The 24,868-nt window shown below is 40.2% G+C and overlaps 2 protein-coding genes across 2 annotated transcripts; both read right to left on the reverse strand.

Annotated features, from left to right (window-relative positions):
* Positions 1-295: 295 nt before the first annotated feature.
* On the reverse strand, positions 296-2,732 carry LOC132257995 (retinoic acid receptor RXR-beta). The gene is made up of 5 exons (XM_059755082.1): positions 2,678-2,732; positions 1,394-1,534; positions 1,067-1,162; positions 892-948; positions 296-831 (listed from the first exon to the last, which is right to left on the reverse strand). The coding sequence occupies exons 1-5, from the start codon at positions 2,730-2,732 to the stop codon at positions 296-298; spliced, it is 885 nt and encodes a 294-aa protein (XP_059611065.1).
* Positions 2,690-24,805, reverse strand: LOC132257996 (uncharacterized). Its single transcript, XM_059755083.1, has 20 exons — positions 24,696-24,805; positions 17,889-18,292; positions 17,606-17,769; positions 17,246-17,345; positions 16,100-16,213; positions 13,552-14,869; positions 12,762-12,852; positions 12,336-12,542; positions 12,064-12,184; positions 10,312-10,448; positions 9,506-9,665; positions 9,231-9,383; positions 8,765-8,900; positions 7,893-8,069; positions 7,583-7,775; positions 7,351-7,522; positions 7,139-7,231; positions 6,599-6,776; positions 5,585-5,596; positions 2,690-5,482 (listed from the first exon to the last, which is right to left on the reverse strand). The coding sequence occupies exons 2-20, from the start codon at positions 18,127-18,129 to the stop codon at positions 4,603-4,605; spliced, it is 4,647 nt and encodes a 1,548-aa protein (XP_059611066.1). The 5' UTR covers positions 18,130-18,292; positions 24,696-24,805; the 3' UTR covers positions 2,690-4,602.
* Positions 24,806-24,868: the final 63 nt, after the last annotated feature.

The following is a 24,868-nucleotide window of genomic DNA, read 5'->3' on the forward strand; positions in this document are numbered from 1 at the left end:
GTTCACTATTCTATAGATTTTGTAGAATGTAATTTGTATGATAGAAATGTTGAAGAACTTTTAATGTTAGAATGATAAATTTACGAGTTACAATTTTAGCAAGATAAATGTAGGAAGTGTATTTATATTTGTAAGCAATAATGGCGATATCAAGAGAGCTAAATTAATTTATGTGTAAGAATCTGGAATAATTTTACGATTATCATGTTATTGTGAATAAATTAGTGAATGTGCATTTTAGGAGGACGCATGAATAATTTAGGAAAGAAATAAAATATCGAGTAGAAATCATTTCTCATAGTGCTGTTTCGCTTATCTGATAGCCATGTCCATTTTCGATAATGTCCCCGATGATGTGTCTGAAGATGTTCTTCAGGCCATTAGTGTAGAACGAGAGTCCCCGAAGGCAAATGATCAATTTGCCAAATCGTTGCCACTGGCACTCTTTCTGGATGCTGTATCGTCCGAGCGCCAGCAGTGCTCTGTCGGACATCATCTCGAGCTGCATGGACTCTTCGTCGGTGGTGCTGAACTCCTTGCGACAGAGGATGAGGCTCTCCAGGAGGTTCAGCTCCACCAGGTCGGCCTTCACGGTGAAGCTGTCGACTGCGACTCTGAGGTCATGGCAGCTCTCGATGATGGATCGGATGTCTATTGACCAGTGTGACGCCCTGAGAATGAAGCACTCCGGCCACACGACCTGCAGGATGCTGTTTTGCAGGCCGCGCCCTAGGAGTCGGAAGTCCTCGTTGCACCTCGCCTGCTTGATGCACGCAATGAGTATCTGGACCATAATCTGATAGTGGAGCGTTATTTGTTGCTCGAGCGAGGCTGACGGGAGGGGCGGTAATTGCTGGTGATTTATTTTTGTGGCGCTACGCCTCTTCTCACTCGGTAGATTTCCAGTTAATTTCTTTGGTTTCCTCGGTCCTCGCTCCTCCTGAACGGCTATTATGTGAGGTGAGGTGGTGTGGGGGGGCGTGCAAGAGAAATTCGTTTCTATTAATCTGTGTTATTTAGATAGAGTGTAAGCCATTAGATAAATTTAAGTTAATTTAACCCAAACCGGCAACATTCATTCCAGCGGAAAAACATCTCTGCAGCCTGCAATAGGGACACCAATTTCGACGAGCTTTATCGATAACGCAATTTCCTTTTCCAGCTGGAACGAGAGAAAATGCACCCAGAGAGTCAGTAATGCATTTACACCACTGTGTCGAGTTCACTTCATAACTGAATTCACATCATCCCTTCTCTTCACCGACTGTATTTCAATTCACATGTACACAGTTTATATCCAGGAAAGCAACTATCGACAGTCCTCTAAAAGACTGAGATTGCACATTACGAGAGGACTTTGAGAAAAACACCACACTCAGTGCTTTTATCTTACCTATGCAGGTGTACAAGGCGCTCTTCCGGACGCTGCGCTTGAAAAAGCACGAGCATCCATCACACGTGAAGACGCTGTAATGCTTTCCTGAACTTCGATCTCCGCAAACTCGGCAACAGGCCGCGATTATCCTCGCAGAGACTGCAGAGAAATTCAATTTACCACTTGGTCGAAGAGAAATTGGAGCGCGGAAAATTCCTTTGAGAATGAATACGACAATAATAGCTATTCGAGGGCTTTTAACGTTTGTTGAGCTTCATGTAACTGATATGATGACTCTAAACTTCTGCCAAATCTATTATTCTGGGTCAACATTGAAAATGTTAATTATAAAATGAATTTCCTTTGGGATCTCTCAGGATATTTAAAGCAAAGAGATTAATTGAAAATCTTAATGTCTTGAAAGGGTTAAAAAAATGTCTTTTCTTGTAAAAAAAAAGGTGGAAAAGTCACTGTGAGCTTAACCCAAGGGTGTGAATTATTCACGGACTTATTATACTTTCTTATTATAAACAGATTACGGGATGGAAGAGTGTATCTTCATTCAGAATTTAAATATGATATTCTTTCCCGGGAATCTTTTTGTTTCACGAAACCTCAAGATATATTCCAAAATTCACTTTACCCGGCAACATTCAATCCCAACAATTCCCAAAGACCACACAAAAGGCACTGAATGTCCTGCAAGGTGTTGGGATTTCTTTTATACCAAATCACTATATTGACAAATTAATTGACGCTGGGTTTATTTAACTTTTTCCCCGCGTATGTGACAAACTACTTGTCACATAATATGCATGAACGTGGCATTTTCACACCTCGCAACCTTTGCGGAGACTCGGTGTCTTCTGAGCCATACAACACTCATTCTGGGGTGACAAAAGCGATGGCAAGGACCCAATTACAAAAGCCAAAGGCAGAAATAGGAAACTGAAGGAGGCGGTAGTCAACACTTGACGCAGCAAAAGTGGTTCGACTAAGAAAGAATAATGCTCAAGGTGGACAATTCGATTTAATAGCATACACAAAGTGTTTGACCAGCGTTTGGCGTTTGACTATCCGCACTTGTGCTCCGGGGTGATTCTATTGACATAATTATAATAGCCGGATTGTGCAAGTCACTCGGGAAAATGCAGGCATTTAACATGGGGAGCAAAACTATGCATAATGCCAAGAGCACGCGAGTAGAAGTGTCAGCATAATTAAATTTTTATTAATTGTGGCTGTGTAGTGCACGTAATTGGATTTCATGTGGCAAGAGAGCGCCGGAAGTGACAAACTAACAACCATTCCACAAATTAAATCTCTTTATTGCTGAATATCTATCATCAACAATCATTTTGGTAGGAGACACGTGATTTCCAATTTAGTATAGTAATTGTGGAAATTGCAGTGGTTTGGATCTCTCCATTGCATTTCTCATCATCCTTCATAGACAAATTTTTGAAAGGCATTATATAAATTTCACGATGACATAGTACAAAATTATTAACTCAAGTTTCAATAAGACGAGATTTTTTTTTCACAAATGGCACATTCTGAAAGGTATTTTGGGCTACAGTTAGGCCGATAAATTCGAATTTTATATAAGTAAATATATAGTCAATGATAATAAAATTTCACTAAGGATACATTCAGTTATCATCAGAGAAAATTGTCTAAACAATTATATATCGAAAAATTTTCTATGACAGAAATACTCCTACAATCTTTTTGATTACAATTGGAAACGGCGTCTAGAATTTCATCTTTGGCAGAATTTCACATCTTTGGCTTTGTTACACCCACGTTTTGACTTTCGAAAAATGCACAGTCTGTGAAAAAGGAGCTTTGCTAATTCTACACACACATCTTTTTTGCCTTTAACTGTTCGTACAATATAAACTCTGGGAATTCACACTATCAAATCACTCATAAGATTTCAATATAATTTCCTAAAATCAACATTACCATATAAATTTGTTCTGTAATGCATTTTCTTATTATAAAATATATACATATATTTCATATTATAAGACGTTTACATTCAATTACATCCATAGAAAATTTAAATACCAAATGTTATTTTAAAATATATACCTTTCTCACTATCATTTAAAAACTAAACTCTACATGATATAACGCTATAGAATACACGATGTCTGTTACTTACTTTGATGGTGATAGTTTAAGAGTCGTTATCTGCTACGAAAGTTGCGATTAGTGATGGAAGAAACACTTTACTAAATTTACATTTTTTCCACTCTAGTCAGATTACAGAATTAAACCCCTAGATTTTATGCTTTCAGCACTAATGTTTTCACTTTGAAAAACACCGATGGATGAATCAATATGACTTCATTATTGATCGATAATGGAATTTCAACATTAACGACGCTTGCAAAATCCAACATCCAATATAGGGTGAAATATGTGTGTTATGTATAAAACTTTGTTTTATAATTTATGCAGCAACTCTTTCGGCAATTCACCCAACTTGATAATATATACTTAATCTCCAATCTTTTCTCTGTCATTCCTACTGGTTTCTGCTCGGACAAACAAACACGATTGTCTTTCGATATATTTTTTTTGGTACATTAATAAATTGTAGTAAATTTCAAAATGTCCTACTTCTTCATGCACAATTCTACATATGTATTTTCTTTAGCAGTTTTTCTTCAGTAAATTTTCCTACCTGGCTACAAAGATTTTGGCAATACATAAGTTATGTACACATGAAGACGCGTTATCATATAATTTTTCAGAGTTTACAACACCTTTTATAGGATATCGAAAGCAGGTCGTTTATGTGTTGGAGAGTTTCAAATACACGATTTCACTTATTATATCGCTTCGGTGGAAATTACGAGTCTTGCTTTTCTTTAAAGATATACACAACGATATTTTGGTAAACATTTTCTGGGCTAAAATATGTCATTAGTAAACAGAACTTTTCACAAACTCTCTTCATGGAAGAAATCACTTTATATATGTATATATATATATGTCTCTCTCTCTAAAGGATAACATTTTGGACACAGCACAATAATCAGAGATGATTCTTCCCACTCAAGTGCCACAATTTCTGGTGTGAGGGCTTTTTTGGCTTCTGCAAAACAACCTCACGAGAGCGAAATTCTGGCACGGAAGGTGGAAAACAAACAATTCTCAAGTGATGTTAATCGATATCCCTCTTCACTGTCTTGCCACAGCGATTAGGCGGTATCCTACCTGAATAGCAGAGTTTCTACATTGAGATTAATTTCACAGCGACCATTTCCACCAACAATCTTCTCCTCCTCCGTCTGGTCAGCGTGCGTCTCTGCGGTGTCTCTTCGCGAGCTCTGGCGCTTGTTGTCCGCCGAGGAGGCTGGCGACAAGGGGATTTCCTCGATTTTCTCCAGATCCTGAGCCAGACTGTTGGAGTTCTGCTTGTGGATACGCGGCATCGCGGCCTTCGTCAATTGACCGCCCGAACGACAATCTCCGCTGTCGATACTGTGCTTCGCGCCCTCTCGACTCCCGCCCTGGCCATGTACGTCCTCCTTGTCCAGGCTAAATTGCCGGCGAAGAAGTCTGCTGGAGCCTGGCTTGTTGGCCTCATGGAACTTCCCAAAGCTCGCCTTTAAATCGGCGCCGCACTGCAACAAATTGCTCTCGCTCGGACTTAGACAGCGATAGTGATTGTAGGGTGAGCTCAGGTCCATCATTTCCTCGATTTTCTTGAACAGACGCGCCGAAGAGGCCGAAGTGTTGCTCAAGCGATTAAATGCGGAGGGATTGAGAAGGCCATCTTGGCCGAACTCGGACATTTTGCGCTGATTCGGACTCACTGTGGTTGTGGGCTTTGGCGGGAAGTCGGGAATGTTAATGTTTAGGTTGAAGCCACTTGTTGAGGATTCCAGAGATGTCGACGCCGACATGGTGGCCGCAGGCAGGTCTGGTATCACCGGGGGCGTTATCTCCACTTTCACGTCTGCTATTTCAACGGCCATGTGGTCAACACTCGTTCTCGGTGTCATCAGATTGTCTTCGACCTCAGTGAGTACACCCACGCTCTCATTCATGCTCCGGGCGAGAGTTTCGTCAAAACTGAAAATGGGAAAACTTGTAAATTCACTGGCGAGAGGAGTGAGAGAGAGAGAATAAAATATCTTGTTTGTTCTCTGGAAAATTGCAATTTAACCACAAATTGACCTCCCGACTTACCCGTGAGCTTCACTGTTTCCAGGAAATTTCATCAGCATATGAGAGAAACATATAAGATTTTATATGAAACAATCCCTGAATGATTCATTAAAGAGCTCTACATTTGGCAAACACAGAGCTCAGCATAGTGAATTTAGAGCATTGACGTTGAGAAGTTGACTTTCAAATACTCTTCCACAGTGACGTAGTGAAGAATTTTCAAAATCTCTACTATAAGGCGGCAATAAAGGGTTCTCTAGGGCACGCAAATAGGCTAAAACTTGTGAACTTTGAAATGGCTTTTCTCGGGGCTTTCTTGTGAGGGTGGAAGAACCACAAAAAGCACTCATGGGACTACTTTAAGGAGCACAGCTAATGGCCAAAAGTGCGTGTAAATCTTGCGCCCAAATCTGAGGGGTTCTTAAAGTCGAAACATGACGATCTATCTTTACTCTTTTCTACTTTGATTGCAAGGGAACTTGAAAAAAAGCTAATTATCACACCTGAGAAAAAACTCTTTGCAATTTTTTTTCTTCAAAACATTTAACTAATGATTGTTGTGTTGAAGATTCATTCTCTGCAGAACAGTTCAAAACTTTTTAAAGCACTTTTAAACTATTAAAATCATAGGAGGGTTGGGAAGTTTTCGGTGTAAAATAAAATCGCATTTGAGTCATCTACTTTCTTCCTACGCCAATGCGTTCGGGAGTCTTTTTAATAAAGTCGCCTTTGAACTGAAAAATACAATTTCATCACATGTGTGACAATTTCCCGATTCCCTGCAACACCCGTGCGTTGGCTTATTGCCTCAATTTATTTAAGTGCAACCCGTAGTGTAGGTGCAAATCAATATTTCATCCATTACGCAAATATCCGATATTTTTCCACATGAGTGGATTTCAATACATCGCCAGGCTCGACTGTTGCCACAATTTTTGTGGCCATAGCGTATTTAATTGGAATCAATTCCAATTATGGAATAGTTTCTGCTGCTCTGCTATTGCGAATAACAATTAATTAGTTGTGTGAACTCACCCGATGGGCGGCGGACTGGGAAGCGGCTTGTCGAAGCCCTTCTTGCCGAGCAGCCAGTACGTGTTCATGAGGCCTTTGCCTTTGATTTCGATGGGACCGCGGGGCTCCAGCATGTAACCGCCCGCCTTCTCGAGGCGATCGCGCGTTACCTGAGACAGGTGAATGCGCCAGGATGATCCTGCAAGAGTGTTTGAGTGACCAATTTAATGGAGAGCAAATTCCCTGTGGCACAAGTTGACAGATATTGTCATAAAGGTGTTTTATCCAATTTCAGCTAAATCACCGTGCTTTTCCACATATATTTTTACAGAGTAAACAGGTGATACATCACGAAACCAATTACATTATTCCAATGTGACATTTCAATTGGGGAGTGTGGGTGTGGCTGCCAGAGCAAAATGCCTTTTTTGTGGGGTGGATTTCGCCAGAATGGATATTTTATCCTCAAGCGTGGATTTTGCTCCTCTCTCCACACAGAGAGAGATTATATCGTGGATGTTTCTAAAGGACTCCACAGTATATATTATATATGAGAATTACCTGTTGACTCCATTCGAGATGCCGTGTTCACCGTGTCCCCAAATAGACAGTATCTCGGCATTGTGAGCCCCACAACGCCAGCACAACAGGGTCCTGTAATAACATTAAATAAGGCGAGTAACAGAGGGCGAAACTATTGCCTCTATCTTCAGTGGGGCTCCGAAAGATAAATTACTGGGCCTTTTGTAGTCAATACAAATTCATCTGCTCACCCGTGTGGAGACCAATACGCAGCTGAAGAGGTACATTTGGCAAATGTTTCACTTTAAACAGGCCGCTCTGGTGGAGCAAATCCAGCGCCATGGTGGCTATTTGTTCCGCATGATCGGGAATCCGGCCAGGCAGTCCGCTCACAACCATATACGCATCTCCAATCGTCTCCACCTTGCGATTACCCACAGTTAATTAAAATCCCTCCACGGCGTGGGATGAATAGTTATTTACCTTGTAGACGTCGTATGCATTTATCGTGTCATCGAAGCATGTGTAGAGGTCATTAAGGAGATCAACGACTTGCACTGGACTGCAGTGTGCTGCTATTGTGGTGAAGCCAACGATGTCACTGAAGTATATTGTCACGTCCGAGAATTCCTCAGGATCAACAGCCAAGCCCATTTTCAGCTTTTCCGCCACGGAGCTGCACAAACAGAGCACACATACAGTTTGCTAAATACCACTAACACTGGCAGCTGTCGTGAGGGCTTCAGGGCGCAACCCGCAGCTAAGCAGCAATAAGGAAGTGGATTGGCGTTACCTCGGAAGCATCCGGTTCAATAGTTGCTCAGTCTTCTTACGCTCAATGTCGAGCTGCTCTGTGCGCTCTCGAATCAATTCCTCTAGATTGTTTGAATACTTCTCGAGCATTTGAAACATCGTGTCAACAAAGTTCACTTTACGTCCATGATTCAGCTGCTTGAAGCGCTCGTATACACTGCAAATGAAAGTCAAAGTCAAGATCTCAAGTTTGCAGTGGTGGAAACGTTGTAATTTCTATTAGTCAGTTCACTAATGGTTGATACTAATCATGTTACTCGATTCAACTGGGAAAAAGTGTTGCTTTTCCAGAGAGCTTTCCAAATCTACACCTTTGAATTTTTTTTGCAGTATTTTATTCAATAGTCGGAGGAGAAAATTGCTCCTGTTATTGCAGACTGTGAACAAGGGTTAAAAATAAAATCACCTACGAGCTCAACATCCCCAATCTTTTGTGAGCTTTCAGCCTTATAATATGGCTTTATAAAAAGCCTTATCTGAGATTTCTGCAAAATCTCTAGACACTTTGAAAGACGAAGTGCGTCACATCAATTCTATCCCGACTCTTTCGTACTTTCAATTTAAAAGAACACTACAAACGGCAAAATACTTGGATTGGTGGACTTAAAAATCAAATTTTGTATTAGTTTTCAAAAAAAAAAAATGCATATTTCCAATGTTTCTTTAAACACTGGAACTTTAATTTGAATTTATGTATACCTTAATCTTTATTGTCTCGCGCACTTGAAATTATTTGTTCAAAAATAACAGTCGCAGTAATGTAAACGACATTGGAAGTGACGATAAGCTTTCCGGAATTGTAGTGGAAAAGTGTTATGAGATGCAATAAAGTAGGGTGAAACAGAGACTCACGTGTTAAAGTCCGGTCGCATATCTGGCATTTCCGCCCAGCACTGGCGCATAATATTTATGGCTTCGGGTGGTGCAGCGCCCTTCGACACCGAAGGGCGGATTAGGGGCGGAGGACGCTTTATTTTTGCTATTATATCTGCAGAAAGGAGAAAATATTTAGCAAATATTCCATAAATCAGAGAATGGCCGAAATAGGCATTCGCTGAGTTGGAAAGTTCGTAAATTTGTTAAACCATTTTGGTCTATAAATTTAAGGGTTTGCGCCAGCGATAAGGATGAGTTGAGAGGGATAGTATTTCAGGGATTGTGTAATTAGGAGAAATTAAATTATAATTGAAACCCTTCCTAAATCAAACAAAGAAAGTGCCTCAGCGACGAAAAACCCTCATAATTTGGATTAAGCACAGTTTGCTAATGTGTGACTCTCGAGAATGGCTGATTCCACAGGCAATAAAATTTCATGTACCTTCAGGTGATAGGGAGAGCATACAGTAGGGCTCGCCCCGCACCACCACCTCCTGCATTATTATACCGAACGAGTAGACGTCTGCCGGCTGTGTTCCGTGCTTGGGGAAGCCTTTTGTGCCGCGCAGAGCTTCTGGGGCGGTCCAGAGGAGTTCTTCATTTCACCAAAATGAAATTATTCATATTTTAGCTAAACAATGACAACTCACTCGGCTAAATGCTCTATGAATTAATTGTGAATCTAATCCACTCTCTCAGGGACTCGTGTATAAATACCTTTGGGAGATTTCGATGGCACCGCAATGCCCTGGGCCTCGTAGAAGCTCGGCAGACCGTAATCGGTGATTTTGAGAACCCACCTGGCGTCCACCACGCAGTTCCTCGATGACAAACCGCCGTGAACGCGCAGAGCGGAAGTGTGTAAATAGCGCATTCCCTGCAAATCGAATTCGGTGAAAGGAGAAAAAATGCAACTTTAATTTCTACACCAACAGATCGTAGCACCGAGGATGTGAAATTTTGAAAGACTTGAAAGTTAAAGTCTTTGTCAAAAGTGAATTATAATATCCTGATTTCATGAGAAATCATTTCAATTTGATTGCATAAATTGCTCATAACACCATTTTTGACATATACCTTATGATTTTTTGATTTCTGAATAAGTTTCTTGATGTTTTATGGTATAAAAACTTATACAAAGCTCTTCATTCCTCACTGTTTAGCACTACAAAAACTTCTATAGCTTCAGAGTCAAGTAGAACAGAAAGGCTTTTGAACAAGCTTCTAAAGGTAAATTGGCTCTTCGCGTGATTTCTTCCAGTTGGAGTCCTTCTAATGGTACTCTAGGATTTCTGATTCATTCATAACGCCTTGCTTGTTTATTCCTTCTTCCGCGCTCTTTAATTACACCGGATCATCTGCAAACTTTGCATAGTTTGCATTTATAGCTTAATCTTCATTCAATAGTAAATTATTTATGTACATTTGAAGTGAACAGAACAGCAAATTCTCAACCATAATTCTTCTCTCGAATTTCATTGCACTTTTTGTGGGATTCTTCTCATGTGAAAGCTTTAACTCACCCGAACCAGATCCGTCAGCAAACTGAGCCGGAAAGACCAATCCAGCTTAATGTCGTCCATAATAAGGACGTCTTGCAAGGAGCCACGAGAGCAGTACTCGAACACCATCGCAGTGCGATTGGCATCGCTCAGCCACCCTGAAATGGAAAATTAATGTTGGTTAAACAGTGTCTTGAAACTCGCAGGGAAATTTATATACTCTCGCAGATTCAATTAAGCAGTATGAATTGTCGATTGTGTAAATTTATGGAGCGCAAACTATTTATTCAGCTACATTATTTATTGACTCATGGGAGTGAGATATCAAATTAGGGAATAAACTTTATCCGCCATGTTAAATATGTATAATTTGAGTACAGTTTAATAAGCCATATCGTCCCAATTCCAAATTGAGAGCGTACATCAAAAGCCGAGAGTGTTATTTCCTGTTCATTGCCAGACTTTTCAATTGAACAATATTTAGCCCTTCTGCCAAAATGTCTATTTCTGCGCAATATATTATTTTTCCTCATTTTCCAGCGCGGCCTGTCAAAATTACACAAATATATCATATTTGCGAATGAAGCCATAATGTGCTGTATCAACAAAACATTTCAATATATAAAACCCGCCGCCGCCCCCATCATATTCCGATATAAAAGAGTAACAAGAGGGATGACAAGTAATTTTGTTATCCCATCACATTCACTCCGCGCCCGAACACAAATTCTCCGCTGAAGCCCAGTAATAATTTCCTTGGGGATAATTTTGTGTCACAGCGTGTGAAATAATATGCATAAAATGTAGGCACGAGCTTAGCGTGTTTTGCCAAATTTGCTGTCTAATTGACCTAAGGGAGGCGAAACTGCGCTCTTCTCCATTCGCAGCCACCGAAATGGAGAGATAGAAGAAATGTAATGCCCTGTGTATAAAATCTTATTACGAAGCGAGGTTGTTTACACGTACAGCAGAGTTGCGTATTTAATTTCATATTGATGAAAATCATCCGTACGTGAAGGCGGAAATTAAAAAGGAGCTTTGATTCGGATTAAAAGCCAAACTAATGAACTCTGTGACTCTTGAACTGCAAAGAAAGGGCTTTGTGAGCTTGTATTGTCAATTTTCATTACTCTTGTCTTGTAGAAATGCTTTGTGAGATGTTTTTTGCGATCCTTTCATCTATTAAAAGTATCTCGGAGAGTCATCCGGATTCCTCCATGTTGCAGAAAGTAAAATTCAATGAGATAAAAATCAAAATTCCAAGCGTGAAAGGATTAAATTGACAGCAATGGAAATCGTTTTTATTGCAGCTGCTACCTTCTTTTCAGTGTCATCGGATCACAGATGTGCGAAGCGTATTCTTACACTCAGATAAATCATCTGTAGTATTTGTAAGTATTAAAATAGTCAATGTCAAAATGAAAAACGGAAAAGCAGCTAAATAGTCTATAAAATCTCAGTTTTGAATTTACTTCTTAAAAAACATGAAGTTTTAGTTCAAAATGAACTCATAATAATTATATTCAGCATCGGAAATGAGGAAAAAAGAATTTGTGTAGAATTAGTAAAGCACGGCGTTAAGCACATCACTGGAACTTTAGATATTTCTCCCTTTCAGCTGAGTAAAAAACTTGACTGCATTTGAGGTCAAGCCATAACAAACACGATAGTCATATCACTCACTATAATTAAACCGCAAATCTCTATAGAAGGAAACACACCGCAATCGCGGCTTGAAAGTGTTGTCAATTGTGGTTTAACAGTATGATTTACCAATGAGGGGATTGATGTTCTCGTGTCGCAGTCCGTGGGCTGTCATCAGGATGTCCATGGCTTTAGTCTTCAGCTCTGTCACGGCCATCAAAGGGATTTCCTTCAGCTGCACGAGGTCACCCTGTAACGACGAGGCATCCATTTGAATCCTCTCCCACAAATGTATGTACATGTTTAATGTGATTTGAATGAATTGGACTCGAGTAAGCACTTAAACTGGTGGGATTGAGCGCTTTCCGTGTAGTGGAAATATCAAATGGCTGTTGCCTTACATTGTATCTGGCTCTAACGTCGATTACTGTGTGGTGGCGCGCTAAACTCCCCGAGCCAGAATTATTTTTGGCAGCACTGGCTAAGCCCAAGTTCTTCAAGGATCCAATTGAGCCCTTCAGCAAATCCGGCTTGTCGACCTCGGGGCCCCCGAATTCCTGGAGTTGCTGCAGCCAGCAGCACAGCATCGCCTCGATTCCCTCGTCAACCTACAACGACGTTATGAAATTTGGAGTGAATGTAAACAGGGATATAAAAAATCAATGGCTGTTTAAAATGTAATCAGCGCGGCTTGAGTGAGTGCGCAAAAAAAGTGGCCATCACACTCCCACTCCGCCTAATTGTGAGCGACTGAATGAATCAATTTTGATAGCTCAATCAAATTTTGTTTCACACACCCATAATCCCGCCTCGGCGCATATACTCACCCGCCTCGAGTCGACCGGAAACACAAAATCCGATGGTGACAGAACAATTTTGTTTGGTCCCTTTGATAAACGTTTCTTCAGTAAATAATTCCTGCAAATGTAGAGAACATGTCAGACCTGTCTTAAGTACCAAATTTATATACAGATTGGGGTCCACTTGGGAGTGATTTAGTCCTGAGAGGTTCTTCTTTGGCTCAGGATTATGGCTTGAGATGTGTGTGCGCTTCCATAGCGGAGAACCGAACGAGTTTCTTGGCTAAATCTTCAGCTCAAAATATGACTTATTTACTTAAGACTGTTTATTAGCACTTGAGATATGGCAAAATATATGTCTTCCGCCGGATTTTCCGTATTACATAGAAAAACAATTAAGTAGAGAGCTCTCTTTAATCTTCCGGGATTTTTCATAGAACAATATTCACTGTGTGTTGCATTAAAGAGGTTTTGCACACTCAGTTTAATGGGGAGGAGCATGCGAGTGGGCGGGGTTTCTGACAAATGTTAATTTGTCTTTCAATCTATTGAAGTGTGTGAAATTGTCTGGGGAAACTTTGCTCATTTCATTAATTTGCGGAGCCGGATCCACAGGTACACTGTTTGGAATTGTGTCAGCTTGTTTCACCCAGTTAAGGCTTTATCGCCGGGCATGCCGAGGCACTGCCGCCCTCGCAGCCCTTGGGAAGTTGGTGATATTTATTTAGGAAATTTATTAAGATGTTGTGGGTGGAGTGAAATGAAATGTGGTAAATATCATCAATTAGGTGGACAAATAGGCAATAGACTCTCTCACCTAACAGCTATTCCGGCCGTAACGCTGGCGACAATAATGCACAGGAGGAGAAAGATGGCCAGCCCGATGACACCCCAGCACAGTGTGCCGCACGTCCAGAACTGAGACGTGTCCAATCCCCAATCACGGAAACCCCTCAGGAGTGGATGTGTGGTGAATACCTGATGATTGATGTGATTCTGCTGGAGTATTAGAAAGGGACGCCAGCCAAAAGTTGACTCATTCCTCGCATTCACATTCTGATGGAGGTCCAGCACAATAAAGTCAAATTTGATACCACTCTCATTAGCACCATACAGGATCGTCACTATGAAGTCGAACAAACTGAAAAATTCACTATACGCCAGCTGATGCTGGGGGTGGGAGTCCCTCGTGGCCTGCCGACGCCAGCGTCTCGCTCCACTGCGCTGCGACTCCTCGATGATGTACTCCGCCAGCCTCTTCGCTGCTCCTCCGGCGTCCACTTTGTGGTCTTTAACCTTAAAGCACACTTCCCTTAGGCGCCCACCCACGCCAGCGGCATCACTTGTAGAGTTTCCCATTGATTTTGTACTATCGCCGAAGGCGTGATAACAGAAGAAGTAACAGAAATCAGTGTCCCCGTCGAAATGCTCGGGATGACAATCGATTTCTCGTGGACATTGCTCCCGCACGAGCCTGTCCCAGTCGTCTGGAGTGCCAACGGAGACATTAGCAGCAAGAGACTGGACATCACAATTAAATGCAATCACTCTGCGTAGGAAATTCAATACTATACCACTGATATTAGACACTAGAGCATCTCTTTGTCCTTCCACATCACTTGGCGCTACGTTCTCACCAGACACTCCCGGATGCTTTCCTCTATATCTTCTCGTGTTATCTGCCAGATTTCTCCTGTCTCTCTTTACACCCGTCGCATTGCGGGAAATATCATGGGATTTGCCGTCATCGTAAGTCTTGCTCGCCATCCACTGTGAATACTTTTCAAATTCCACATGAAGTGTTTTATTTAGCAGGTGCCGCAGTTTCTCCGTGAGCACCGTGAGCACGAGGAGATTTTTATACGGCCTCGTGCTATCATCGCCATTTGTACTGCCATTTCTGGTTGTGTTCTCGCCGAGATTGGCATTTTCTGGCACTATTCCAGAAGACCATGCGAGAAAAATGTTATCCATTTTTGTAAATTTTCCGCCCAAGTAAGTGTAGAAGTGACTTCTACTGTTGAATATTGTGCCAAACATATCAATGAGGAGTAATTTTGTTAGCCTGTAGTGCTCAAAGTGCTGAATAACCTGTTGCGTCTCCATGGAATTCAGAGATGATGTTATTATCACAACTGAAATGGGGAGGAAAGGATGAGAAAAAAAGTGATGAACAACCCCGATGCTGCGCTAAATTAGTTTCCGGAAGTAATCATGCAAAAAATGTCATATCTCTCTGCGTGGGGCGTCTCACAATGCGCGCTCCATCTTTTTGCGCAAATCATGCAACACATTGTACAGCAACTCATCGTGATATCCACTTCTCTCTCTATCTAGTGTGAAAACCCCCATCAATAAACCGAAGATGTACAAGTTATTCTCTAGCCTCCAGCCCTGAGATTGATTGCTATTGACAAATTTTAGCCACTTAACCAGTCATTACGCTTAATTATTGAACACTTATTCAAATTGAGAGTTTGAGTGTGACACAGAGCAATTCTGTGGAAAATGACTTTCCTTTGTGGATGAATAATTACAAATGATATATAACAAACCCCTCAGAGATGATCTCAAGAGCCAAAGGCAATCTCTCATACAACCAGGCATTATTTACGTCTTCAATCAATTACACTGTTCCCATGGATAGATTGGGTATACAAACAAATTAGAGAGATATGCTATCTTATTGGACCGTTTACAAATGTAAGAAATGTCCATTGCTATTATCTCCATGTCGTCTCATCGCAAGGAATGACTGTATTTTATTCGTTTGATTACCCACAAACACTGGAAGGAATATCAAAGGCATCAGCGTGATATTCCTCAGTTATATACACGTCGTCGGAGTTATCAGCATTTATGCTAACTGCACATTTTGTCCATACATCAGTACATTAGAAGATGATAAATGATTGCTCAAAACGATACTGACTTGAAAGCTCACATGTGGAAGTTTTGATTGGAATTAATGACTTTTGCGGGGTATTTTGCAATTCTATTTCCAGATTCTTTCACATGACCAGATTTACAATACAACTGTTCAAAATAGGATTGGAAGATTAATCACACTGGAAAGATGAGTTTATAGCTGCAACGTTAATTTCTGTGCTTTCGAATGCAAAGTTATTAACCAAGTTGGATGATAAAAACAAAAGAAATGACTCTTAATTTCTGGTTTGGCATCTGATGAATCCAAGATCGAACTGCAAATAGCTTTTACAAAGTGAAAAATTCACCCTCCTGGAAGCAATCAAAATGCTGATAGCGCGAATGCTGATAATGCCTACGACATCTCTATAATAAGCACATGATGTTATTGTTGGCAGAGAAATGTTGTGGAAACTCAGAGGAATTTTCGATCTCACCTTTTCCCCTTTTGTCAGCTATTTGTCTTTCATTGAGGTTTGTCGTGCCGATTTCCACTCGAAATGGTATCTTAATATTGGCTGAAATTGCCAACGGCAGACCCCAGTTCGTTTCTGCAAAAGGAGGAGAAGAGCGAAAGACGAGGTGAGGTAATAATACTTGATAATTACGGAGTGAATCTAGGAATCTCATAAAATATCTATGCAAAAATATATCATTAAGTAACTCTTCACGTTGTCGAGCAGCACCTACTCATTAAGCTGCCATATATTTGCTTTGCTTTCTTGGAAGTTTGGAGAAACCCTGCTATAAATTTGCACCTACACGTTTTGTAGAGGGACGTTATTTATTCATTATATGTATAAAGAGTAACTTGGTTAAAGAGTGCGCTTTAATAAGTGGAATTTGAGGAACGTTCCTATGCTGCAGAGTTATTTTAATTACAAGTTTCAATTGCTTCGGAGCTTTTTTCTTTTAATAAAAGTTGGCAAATTATTTGAAAAGTTCGCGATGGAGTTGTATTTTGTGGTTGCTAAAGACTTTTGTTATACTCTTTGGCTCAGTTATAGCAATGAAACATAATTGAATTTCCACTATGATATAGAGTGAGAAACTCAAGTGTTGGAGAAGCAGTTTCAGAATCAATTGAATGAGATTATTAAGGAAGAAGAATTCTCACATTTCCTCACAACCACGAGGCACAATTTGAACTTATACGCAAATAAATTATAATATCACGCACTTCCTGCCACGCAAAGTTTATAAATTTGCGTGTAGGCAGAGAATGTATGAATTTGCGAATGGGCCTAAATGTGAAAAGATTCATTAAATATTTGACATTCTGTGTGTCTCTTAAGTTATTAACAATCTGCTGTGGAAATTATTTCATAATTTAATTACCCTCGAGCCTTACACGTTTTTGTTAAATTGCTTTCGAAATTTCATTGCGATAAAATATTTGTTTTCCATGGGAAATGAGGGAAAAAAGAGGTTGTTTCTGCTCTACAGCAATTTAACATCGATTTTATTTGATTTAAAAATTTATGGTTGATTTCAGGGTTTATCGATTATACGGTAAAGTGCGTGATTTAATCTTCAACTGCGAGCTTTCATGATATTTTCATGTTGTGGTAAATGATTATTACCTGAAGCAAAGATCACAGCCTCTGTCCAATTCAATTCCTGCGAAATGCTCTTCACCACGAACGATATTATCTCGTAAGAGGGCAGAAAGTTCTCGGTAAGCTGGAAAATAGGGGAATAATAATGTTTGTCATGAGAAGTGCCGCACAAGGATTCGCATAAATGCCATGCTATTTAGTTACTCAATTCCACACGGAAGGCCACACTTTTCAATGGCACATCTTAATGACTCCAGAAGCTGGGTAATTCAATTTCACTTGAAATCACTTGAAGTGCCACTTTGCTAGTCATTCCACCCAAATCCGCCCTTTGATGTCTGCACCGCACGGTTGGAATGTTGCCCACATGCGTCAAATTCTTACCTTCATTCTCGGACATGGCCAGAAGAGCACATCCTTGTTGTATGTCAGGGAGAATTGCTTGGCCATATCGCAATATCCAGCATCTCTCGTGTTGTTGTTGCTCAGCACAAAAACCAGCGTGGAGTAATTGTTATTCTCCAAATACTTCATGAGGGCGCTCAGACCTAATTTCCAAGAGGCGAATATAATTAAGGATGACGGATTTGCGTGGGGGAATAAAAATGAATTATGAAGAGATAAATTAATTTCACATGAATAAAAAGTTAAATGCTACATTGCCTACCATTGGCGGGCAAAAAATCCACCGTATTCACAGCGTGACCCTCGATGTCGAATATGTTGCGAAACTCACTGAACTGAAGGCGGACGTCGGTCGCATTGGTTTCATCTTGGAGCAGCACGAGGGTGGCGTTGCCCTTGCGCTGGTTAATGGTGGCGGATTGAGTGGTCGGGAGCGAGATGAGGAGGAGGACAGCCAGGAAGAGAAGACGACTGAGTCGACGGCGAAAGTCGTTCGGCTTCATGTGGATCTGTTTAGTGCATGTAGAAGAAACAGTCCCGCCGATTTATTTATATCACCATCGATGGACGTTTCTTTGCGGCGATCCCACTCAACACTCGACTGAGGATTCATTATCGCACAACCATGCCAGGATATCGCCACATCCTTCAGCACGCGGTGAGAGTCTTGGAAAAGACCAAAATTTGCATAGAATTAATCCGCTAATGACACTGCAAATAGACTATTCTGTGACAGAGAAGGGTGGGAATGAGATGAATAATTTTTGAGCACAGTTTCGGTGTGATATGAGCTAACTTTTCCACTAAATGAACGAGTTTTGTTTGTAAATTGAAGAATGAATTACACAATTAGACATCTATTTTGAGCCCAATTTACAGCTATAAAAGCAAAATCAATAGGTAATTTTATTGTGCTAAATTCACATTCATAGCTTGTTTTTGATACCATTTAAAATTAAGCCTTTTAGAAATCCTATATAATTTAGAATGGGTTTTAATTGTAAATTTGCTCATTTAATCCTACATTGAATATAAATTTACATGATTTTCTATGTAAAAACGCAATAGGTAGCTTTTATTCTTGTTTTTTTTCTCAGAATTGAGAAGCGTTTGTGAAAAGATCGATGGTCAGAACAAGCACTTTCTGTCCTTCAAACCCTATTACAAAGGAGCTTTTGGGGATTACTTTGAGAATTGCATACTTCAATTTTATTTTACCGTTTGCAATAGTTTATTGGTAAGTCTGTTCAATTCTAACATGTATTCCACACTGGTGATGCAAATTTCAGTCGTAAAATTAAGCAATTTCGGGAAAGAACACAAAAAATTCCGAGCGCAATTTCTCAAATTCTTCTAAATTTCATTCTTGTGTTGATAAAATTCATCATTGAATTCATCACTGACATTTAATGGTGAGCTTTCTGGGTGAAAATCTTTTTTACATTGCTCAAAGATCCTCTCCTAAGCCTCTTTACAAACATGATTTATTTATTTCAATTAATAAAAGAAGTCTCACAATCTTCAGCGAAATCATAAATCTATTTTATTAAATTCTCCGCACAGTAATTAGAATTTTACTAAAGTCGAAAACCACCCCCTGGGCAGCATTACAACGTATCTCAAGCTCTCTGGCTTTGCAGAAAAACCAGCGCGAGGATGTAAATGAAAAGGCAAAAAATGATTTATGCATAAGAAATATAATTGCTATGTACTTCGTCGTCAGTTGAAGCTATAAAAAGTAAATTATATTCTGGGGTGCTTCAACTCAAGTGAAAGTCGCTGGCGATTGATATCAGTTTAAATGAAGACCAGAGCTTAAAAATTTACCGTGAAGACCGTGAATAATGTGATTTTCATCTTCTTAAAGTGCCTAGTAAATGATGCTGTCATTCGTGAAATGTTGAAAAAATTAAAGATTCATCAACTCTATATATTCATAACGACACGAGACGAAATTGAGTGATACCCGAGAGACTTTTGAATGGAGCTGCGCGTATTTGACGGGAAGTGAATGGATGTGAAATCACAGAACGTTTGTCATGGCTAAAACCGAAATTCGGGATCAATATTATGTTTCATGGATGGATTTTGCGAAATATAACCACATAAATTTTGTGTTTAGGGCAAAAGTCAATTGATTGTGATTTTGCCCTTGTCGGCGCACAGCGAAATTGGCCAATGAAGGGTTGGCAAGGATGAATGGGGGATTTCTTGAAAGTGAAGAATGAGAAATTGCATATTTATGGAAATATGAATTTCTGACGATGTTTGTCAACTTGTGACATCGTTGACATTTTTCCCCTTTTTCCCAACCGCATATCATTCTGGGTATTATCAACAACGCATAAAGCATTCTCTCGTTGAATTCTTGGAAGTGCTCAAAAACTGTGTCAAAGATACTGGAGAATTTAAAGTGAGTGTGCTTCACTTAATGGTAAATTACAACCATCGCGATGTCACATTTCTCCCTCCAAATTGCACCCTTTTTCGCATTTTTCTTCAAATTATCCTCTTCCGGTGACTTTTCCCGTGAAATTTCTTCCCACGCTTGAAAGTTAGCATATTTCGGTAGTCGTTTAACAGATTGAGCGCACACCATTAATGGTAATAATTCATATTTCCCACACACGAGAACGAAAACTTCCTGAAAACCCCAACAAAGTTATTCTGTGTTGCATCAAATTTCACTCTGAAATTGAATTTCATGCCTCAAGAACACAACTTTTTCTATTAGTCTGTCTAAAGGGATTTGCCAACATTAGTGAGAGATCTTCACTTTTGAATTTGCACACTTCTGCGTGCCATCGCCACCAGTCGTCCGTCAACACGTCCTCACAGTTTCGAAAGTGAAATAGCATATTTTCTGTGTGGAAAAAAGTGTACCAACTTGACTACGTGTCGAGACTTTTAATATTGCTCTGTCGCTGTAATTCACACTATCGCCCGATCTCGTTCCTTTTCCGCGCTGACACTTTATTGTGACGGCGCAAATCTCGAATTTATATCAGGCAGAAAATGCGCCCCATTCTGCCCATGAATCACAATACAAATTGCAAGAATTTATTTCAAATTCGATGGAATTCATTGACAGTGAATTGCGGAGGAGTGCTTTTCACGAAAAGTTAGGGTTATAAAGCGATGCCCTTTGGAGAAGATGGAGTCAATTTTTGGGTTGAGAACGTTGAAAAGGAATTCAGCGACAGCTTGTCGTTATATATAGTCAGCGAGTGAAATACAATTCACAGATTTGCCCCCCTTTTTGAACTTTGAAAAAGCCTTTTTATCTCTCGTCCTATAATTTTCCATTCAATTGACTCCTTTCGTCCACGTATTCGTGTTTACTGGTGCGTTTGCGAAAAGGTGTCCCGTATACACTTGTGTCTCTGTGCGTACGCTCGCCTGAATAGTGTGTGCCATTCCATCATAATGACGAGGGCCTCGGAAAATGTCCATCTTCTGGGCTAAAGCCATTGCATTCAGCAGTCGGAAGCGCCATTAGACGCATGAGGATACTGAGGAGGAAGAAATAATGATGTATCACGACAGCGCCTCTGTTTCAGGGAATTCCACAAGAAAAGCTCCCTCAGGCAAATAGAAACGATAACAATGGAATTGTGCAGAGTGTAGACAAACTCTGGGAAAAAGGTTAATCAGGATAATACAATTTTTGTGTTAATACCTGAAGACATTCTATGTCAAACTAGAGAAATTCATCCATTAGAGGTTTGCTTTGCAAAGAACCCAAAGGGTGTTTGGCTAGATCTTCGGATTATATAGGACTTTAGCGGACTCAGATTCCACACTAACCTTATTCCATGTAAAATAATCAATCTTGCAAAGAAGTTCATGTAAAAAAACGTTTTACTTTACAATGTATTCAATGATAAATTCTGAAATTTCTGCCGATATCTGACTGAAAAATATAATTCGGTAGAATTTTTTCCATTAACTTCTCTAAAATATAGTGAGAATTTAAATTCTGAGCGTTACTAAAAAAATACTTCAGCAAAGAAAGCGAAATGAATAGAAACTGAGAGAGAAATATAATAAAATGTTAGCCTCGCAAGTCAGACTATACAAAAATTCCACACAGAATTGGTGTCAGAAGTGAACAGATCCTGCATTACCCACTTATTTTCAGGACTTGTCAATATCCTCAGCGCCCAACTTTTCTCTCAGAAAGTTCAGCAAATTGTTCTGCACACCATTCTACCTTTATATCTATGAGATGTACCACAATTGATGTGATATTTGATATATCGACATTTCGGGAGTATTGACAGTTCATGGCTTTATTTATTTTGCTGTGAGAAAGACAAGCAATCTCATCGAGTATCGCATGTATACTTGAAGAATTTTCTCACTAATTCTTCGTTATATGTTCGCCTTTTCGAAAGACTGAAAACATCGAACATGACACTCCAAAAGTTGACTTTTTTCCTCCTTCGCGCTGGCAACTTTGCGCCACCCTCTCGCTCTCGTCGTCGCGTGAACACCCCCGATAAAGGTATGACAAAATGACCAAACGCAATTTATTTGTCGCCCTCGCATGCGGCACATATGCTCCATATGTATTAAATATGTAGTCGCACGTTCGCTCCTCTTCACATCTTACGACTCCACATGCTTGTTTTATTAGCCACCCACCGGCGGGCGGCGGGTGGGGTGAACGCTTTCCGTGGGCAAGGGATGACGAAGATTTCAGGTGATGCACTCCGTCTGAGTGTCTGGGCTTCCTCTCACTGATTATATCGATTAGTTTATTGTGCGATATACGAAAATAGATGTTGGCTGGAGAGGCTCGTAAAGCGCGCGCTGCGAAAAATCTATATAGCGCATATAAAACTTAGTTCGTGGCCGCAAATATACGGCAAAATATCGGCCTGGGACGCCACATCTTCCCCAACCACGCCAAGGAGGATCGTAGAGACAAGGTCAGCACAGGAAGCGAACCTGTAGTAATGTAATTGTTCCACCCATTTATGAATTATATATACCATAAACGCCACGAGCATTCATATTCGCAATTGTTGCATAACAAATTGCGCAATGATATATACAATTCATGTGCTTTTTACACCGCAGAAGCAGAACAGAAACTCCCCGTCGTCTTATCGCGATTGCAATCTGGCGAATCAATAAAATTGCAAAATGTTACCAAATTCAAATTGCCAGTAATGGAGATTGCAATCAATCAATATTTGCAATATCCGATTTCCGCCTTGTCTATCTCATCTCAATTACATTATCTGGCGTTATTCCATAAATATTTCCACTTCCTCCACACAAAATGCTGCAAATTCACGCTGAATCTCTTTAAGATTATACGATTTCGACATTTATTGAGCGCTCTCGAGAATACCAAGCGCTGCATTGGCATTTATGACGTGATAAGGGTGATAATTATTGATGTTCACACGGTAATTGGAATATTATCGTTTTTAAATATTGGTATAATCAGGTGAAATAAAATAAATGCGTGTTTTTACAAACAATTACCTTGACAATTACTGAGCATAAACTGGTATATATTATTCTAATGAGTAAATGAAAATTCCCACTGCAAATTATTTAATCGATTTCTGTTTGGCAAAAATACCACTCGTGGTCTCATTTGGTGAATATTATTTTTAAATTCACTGTAATTATATCGCTGATTTTTCGACATTGCAGAGCTTACAGAGTTGACAAAAATTACCCATAAATTGGTGACACGTTTTTTTTCAGAGTGTTCATTATTATTCGTGAAAAATTCCCTTTTTTGAATTGAATTATTGAAGTGTAAGGTATTTAATTTGTCACCATAAGAATCTTCCTCAGCAGCATCTTAGCTATAGTGAAACTTTTCTTAAGCACTCGAGCGTTTGAAGCATAAATTCAACTCACGTTTCCTGAATGATGACGATTGCAATTAATGCATGAGAATTATATCTAATTACATATCATTGGCCAGAGAATTTTCTTCCTTGTTACATTAATGAGAAAGTCATTTAAAATCAAGTTACGTTTAGACTTTTCTGAGATTATTTTTCAAAACTGACCTCAAGTGCGCTAGAAATTCAATTTGCCCACATTCTGGTGGCGGAAAATCCCATTTGGCCAAATTGGGAAAGTGTGGAAATGGACTAGTCACTTTCCTGATGAAATAATGTGTTGATAAGCGTATAAAAATAATCCTGTCCGTCCATCTCGTTCGTGGCAATTGAGAGATGGCCGTATAAGCAAAGACTGATGAATGTGTGGTGCAATTTACTGAAACACAATTAATTTCGCTGGATTCTCTCTCCTCTCCTGACTAGGATTTGCCCGCAGAGTGAGACTTTTTAATTAAATCCTTGGCAATGGCGCGCGATGTGCACAGAGTGGCTCGAATTGATGTCTGGAGGAGTGATTTTGAGGAGCCAATTGGCACATGACAAGATTATTAATTTGCAGAGTCAACGCAAAAATCGCAATCTCTGCCATTGGCACGAGTCATAATGAGTGTAATGCGGTGCTGAATTCTCCACTCAATCCTCCGTACTTTGCGACTCTTGTTCATAAATCACTCTTTGCCGACAAGACGCGCGCCTTGTATTACCTTTATTCTTGCCATCGCTAGTCACTTTGCTGCTCATTGTTTTGCTTTTTATGTACACAGAGAGTTTTGGGGCGGGAAAACGGCAAGCTTGAACCCACGGAATCAGGAGGAAACAAACTTCAATTCAATAACTCCACGGCAAGACCAACAAAACAAAATCGATAATTGTTTTATACGAGTGTCTCTTGTGAGTGTGTGTAAATGCTTGTCTTGCTCCGGGGACGATTTTGGGGGGATGAAGAGTGGCAGCCAGCGAAAAAAGAGGAGCGACAATTGTCTTAAAACTTTGTAGGCGGGCTGGGAAGTCTCCCTGCTGATGGTGTGGGACGAAAAGTCTTGAGATGTGTTGTTCATTTGCGGGGAAAACAAGCCCCCTTAAGGACTTGATATTTACACCGAAAAGCCAGCTTCTTACAGGCTACAAAGTGCCGTAGAAGTTTTCTTCTGGCCCCTCTGAAAATTAATTGATGACTTCGGGATGCTTCTTACCGCATAAAGTGACGAAGATGTGGTGTCAATACACTGCGAGCCGAGATTGAAGGTGTGTGTGCGCGTGTAGAGGAAAATTCCAGCTGAGATGACACGAGGAGAGATGGTCCAATAGTCCGTCAATTTGCCTAATGAGCACGTACAGGACACCCTCTCACACTATCGCCTCATTA

Source organism: Phlebotomus argentipes, unplaced genomic scaffold, assembly GCF_947086385.1.
Source record: "Phlebotomus argentipes unplaced genomic scaffold, Phlebotomus argentipes genome assembly scaffold_4, whole genome shotgun sequence".
Lineage (NCBI taxonomy): Eukaryota > Metazoa > Arthropoda > Insecta > Diptera > Psychodidae > Phlebotomus > Phlebotomus argentipes.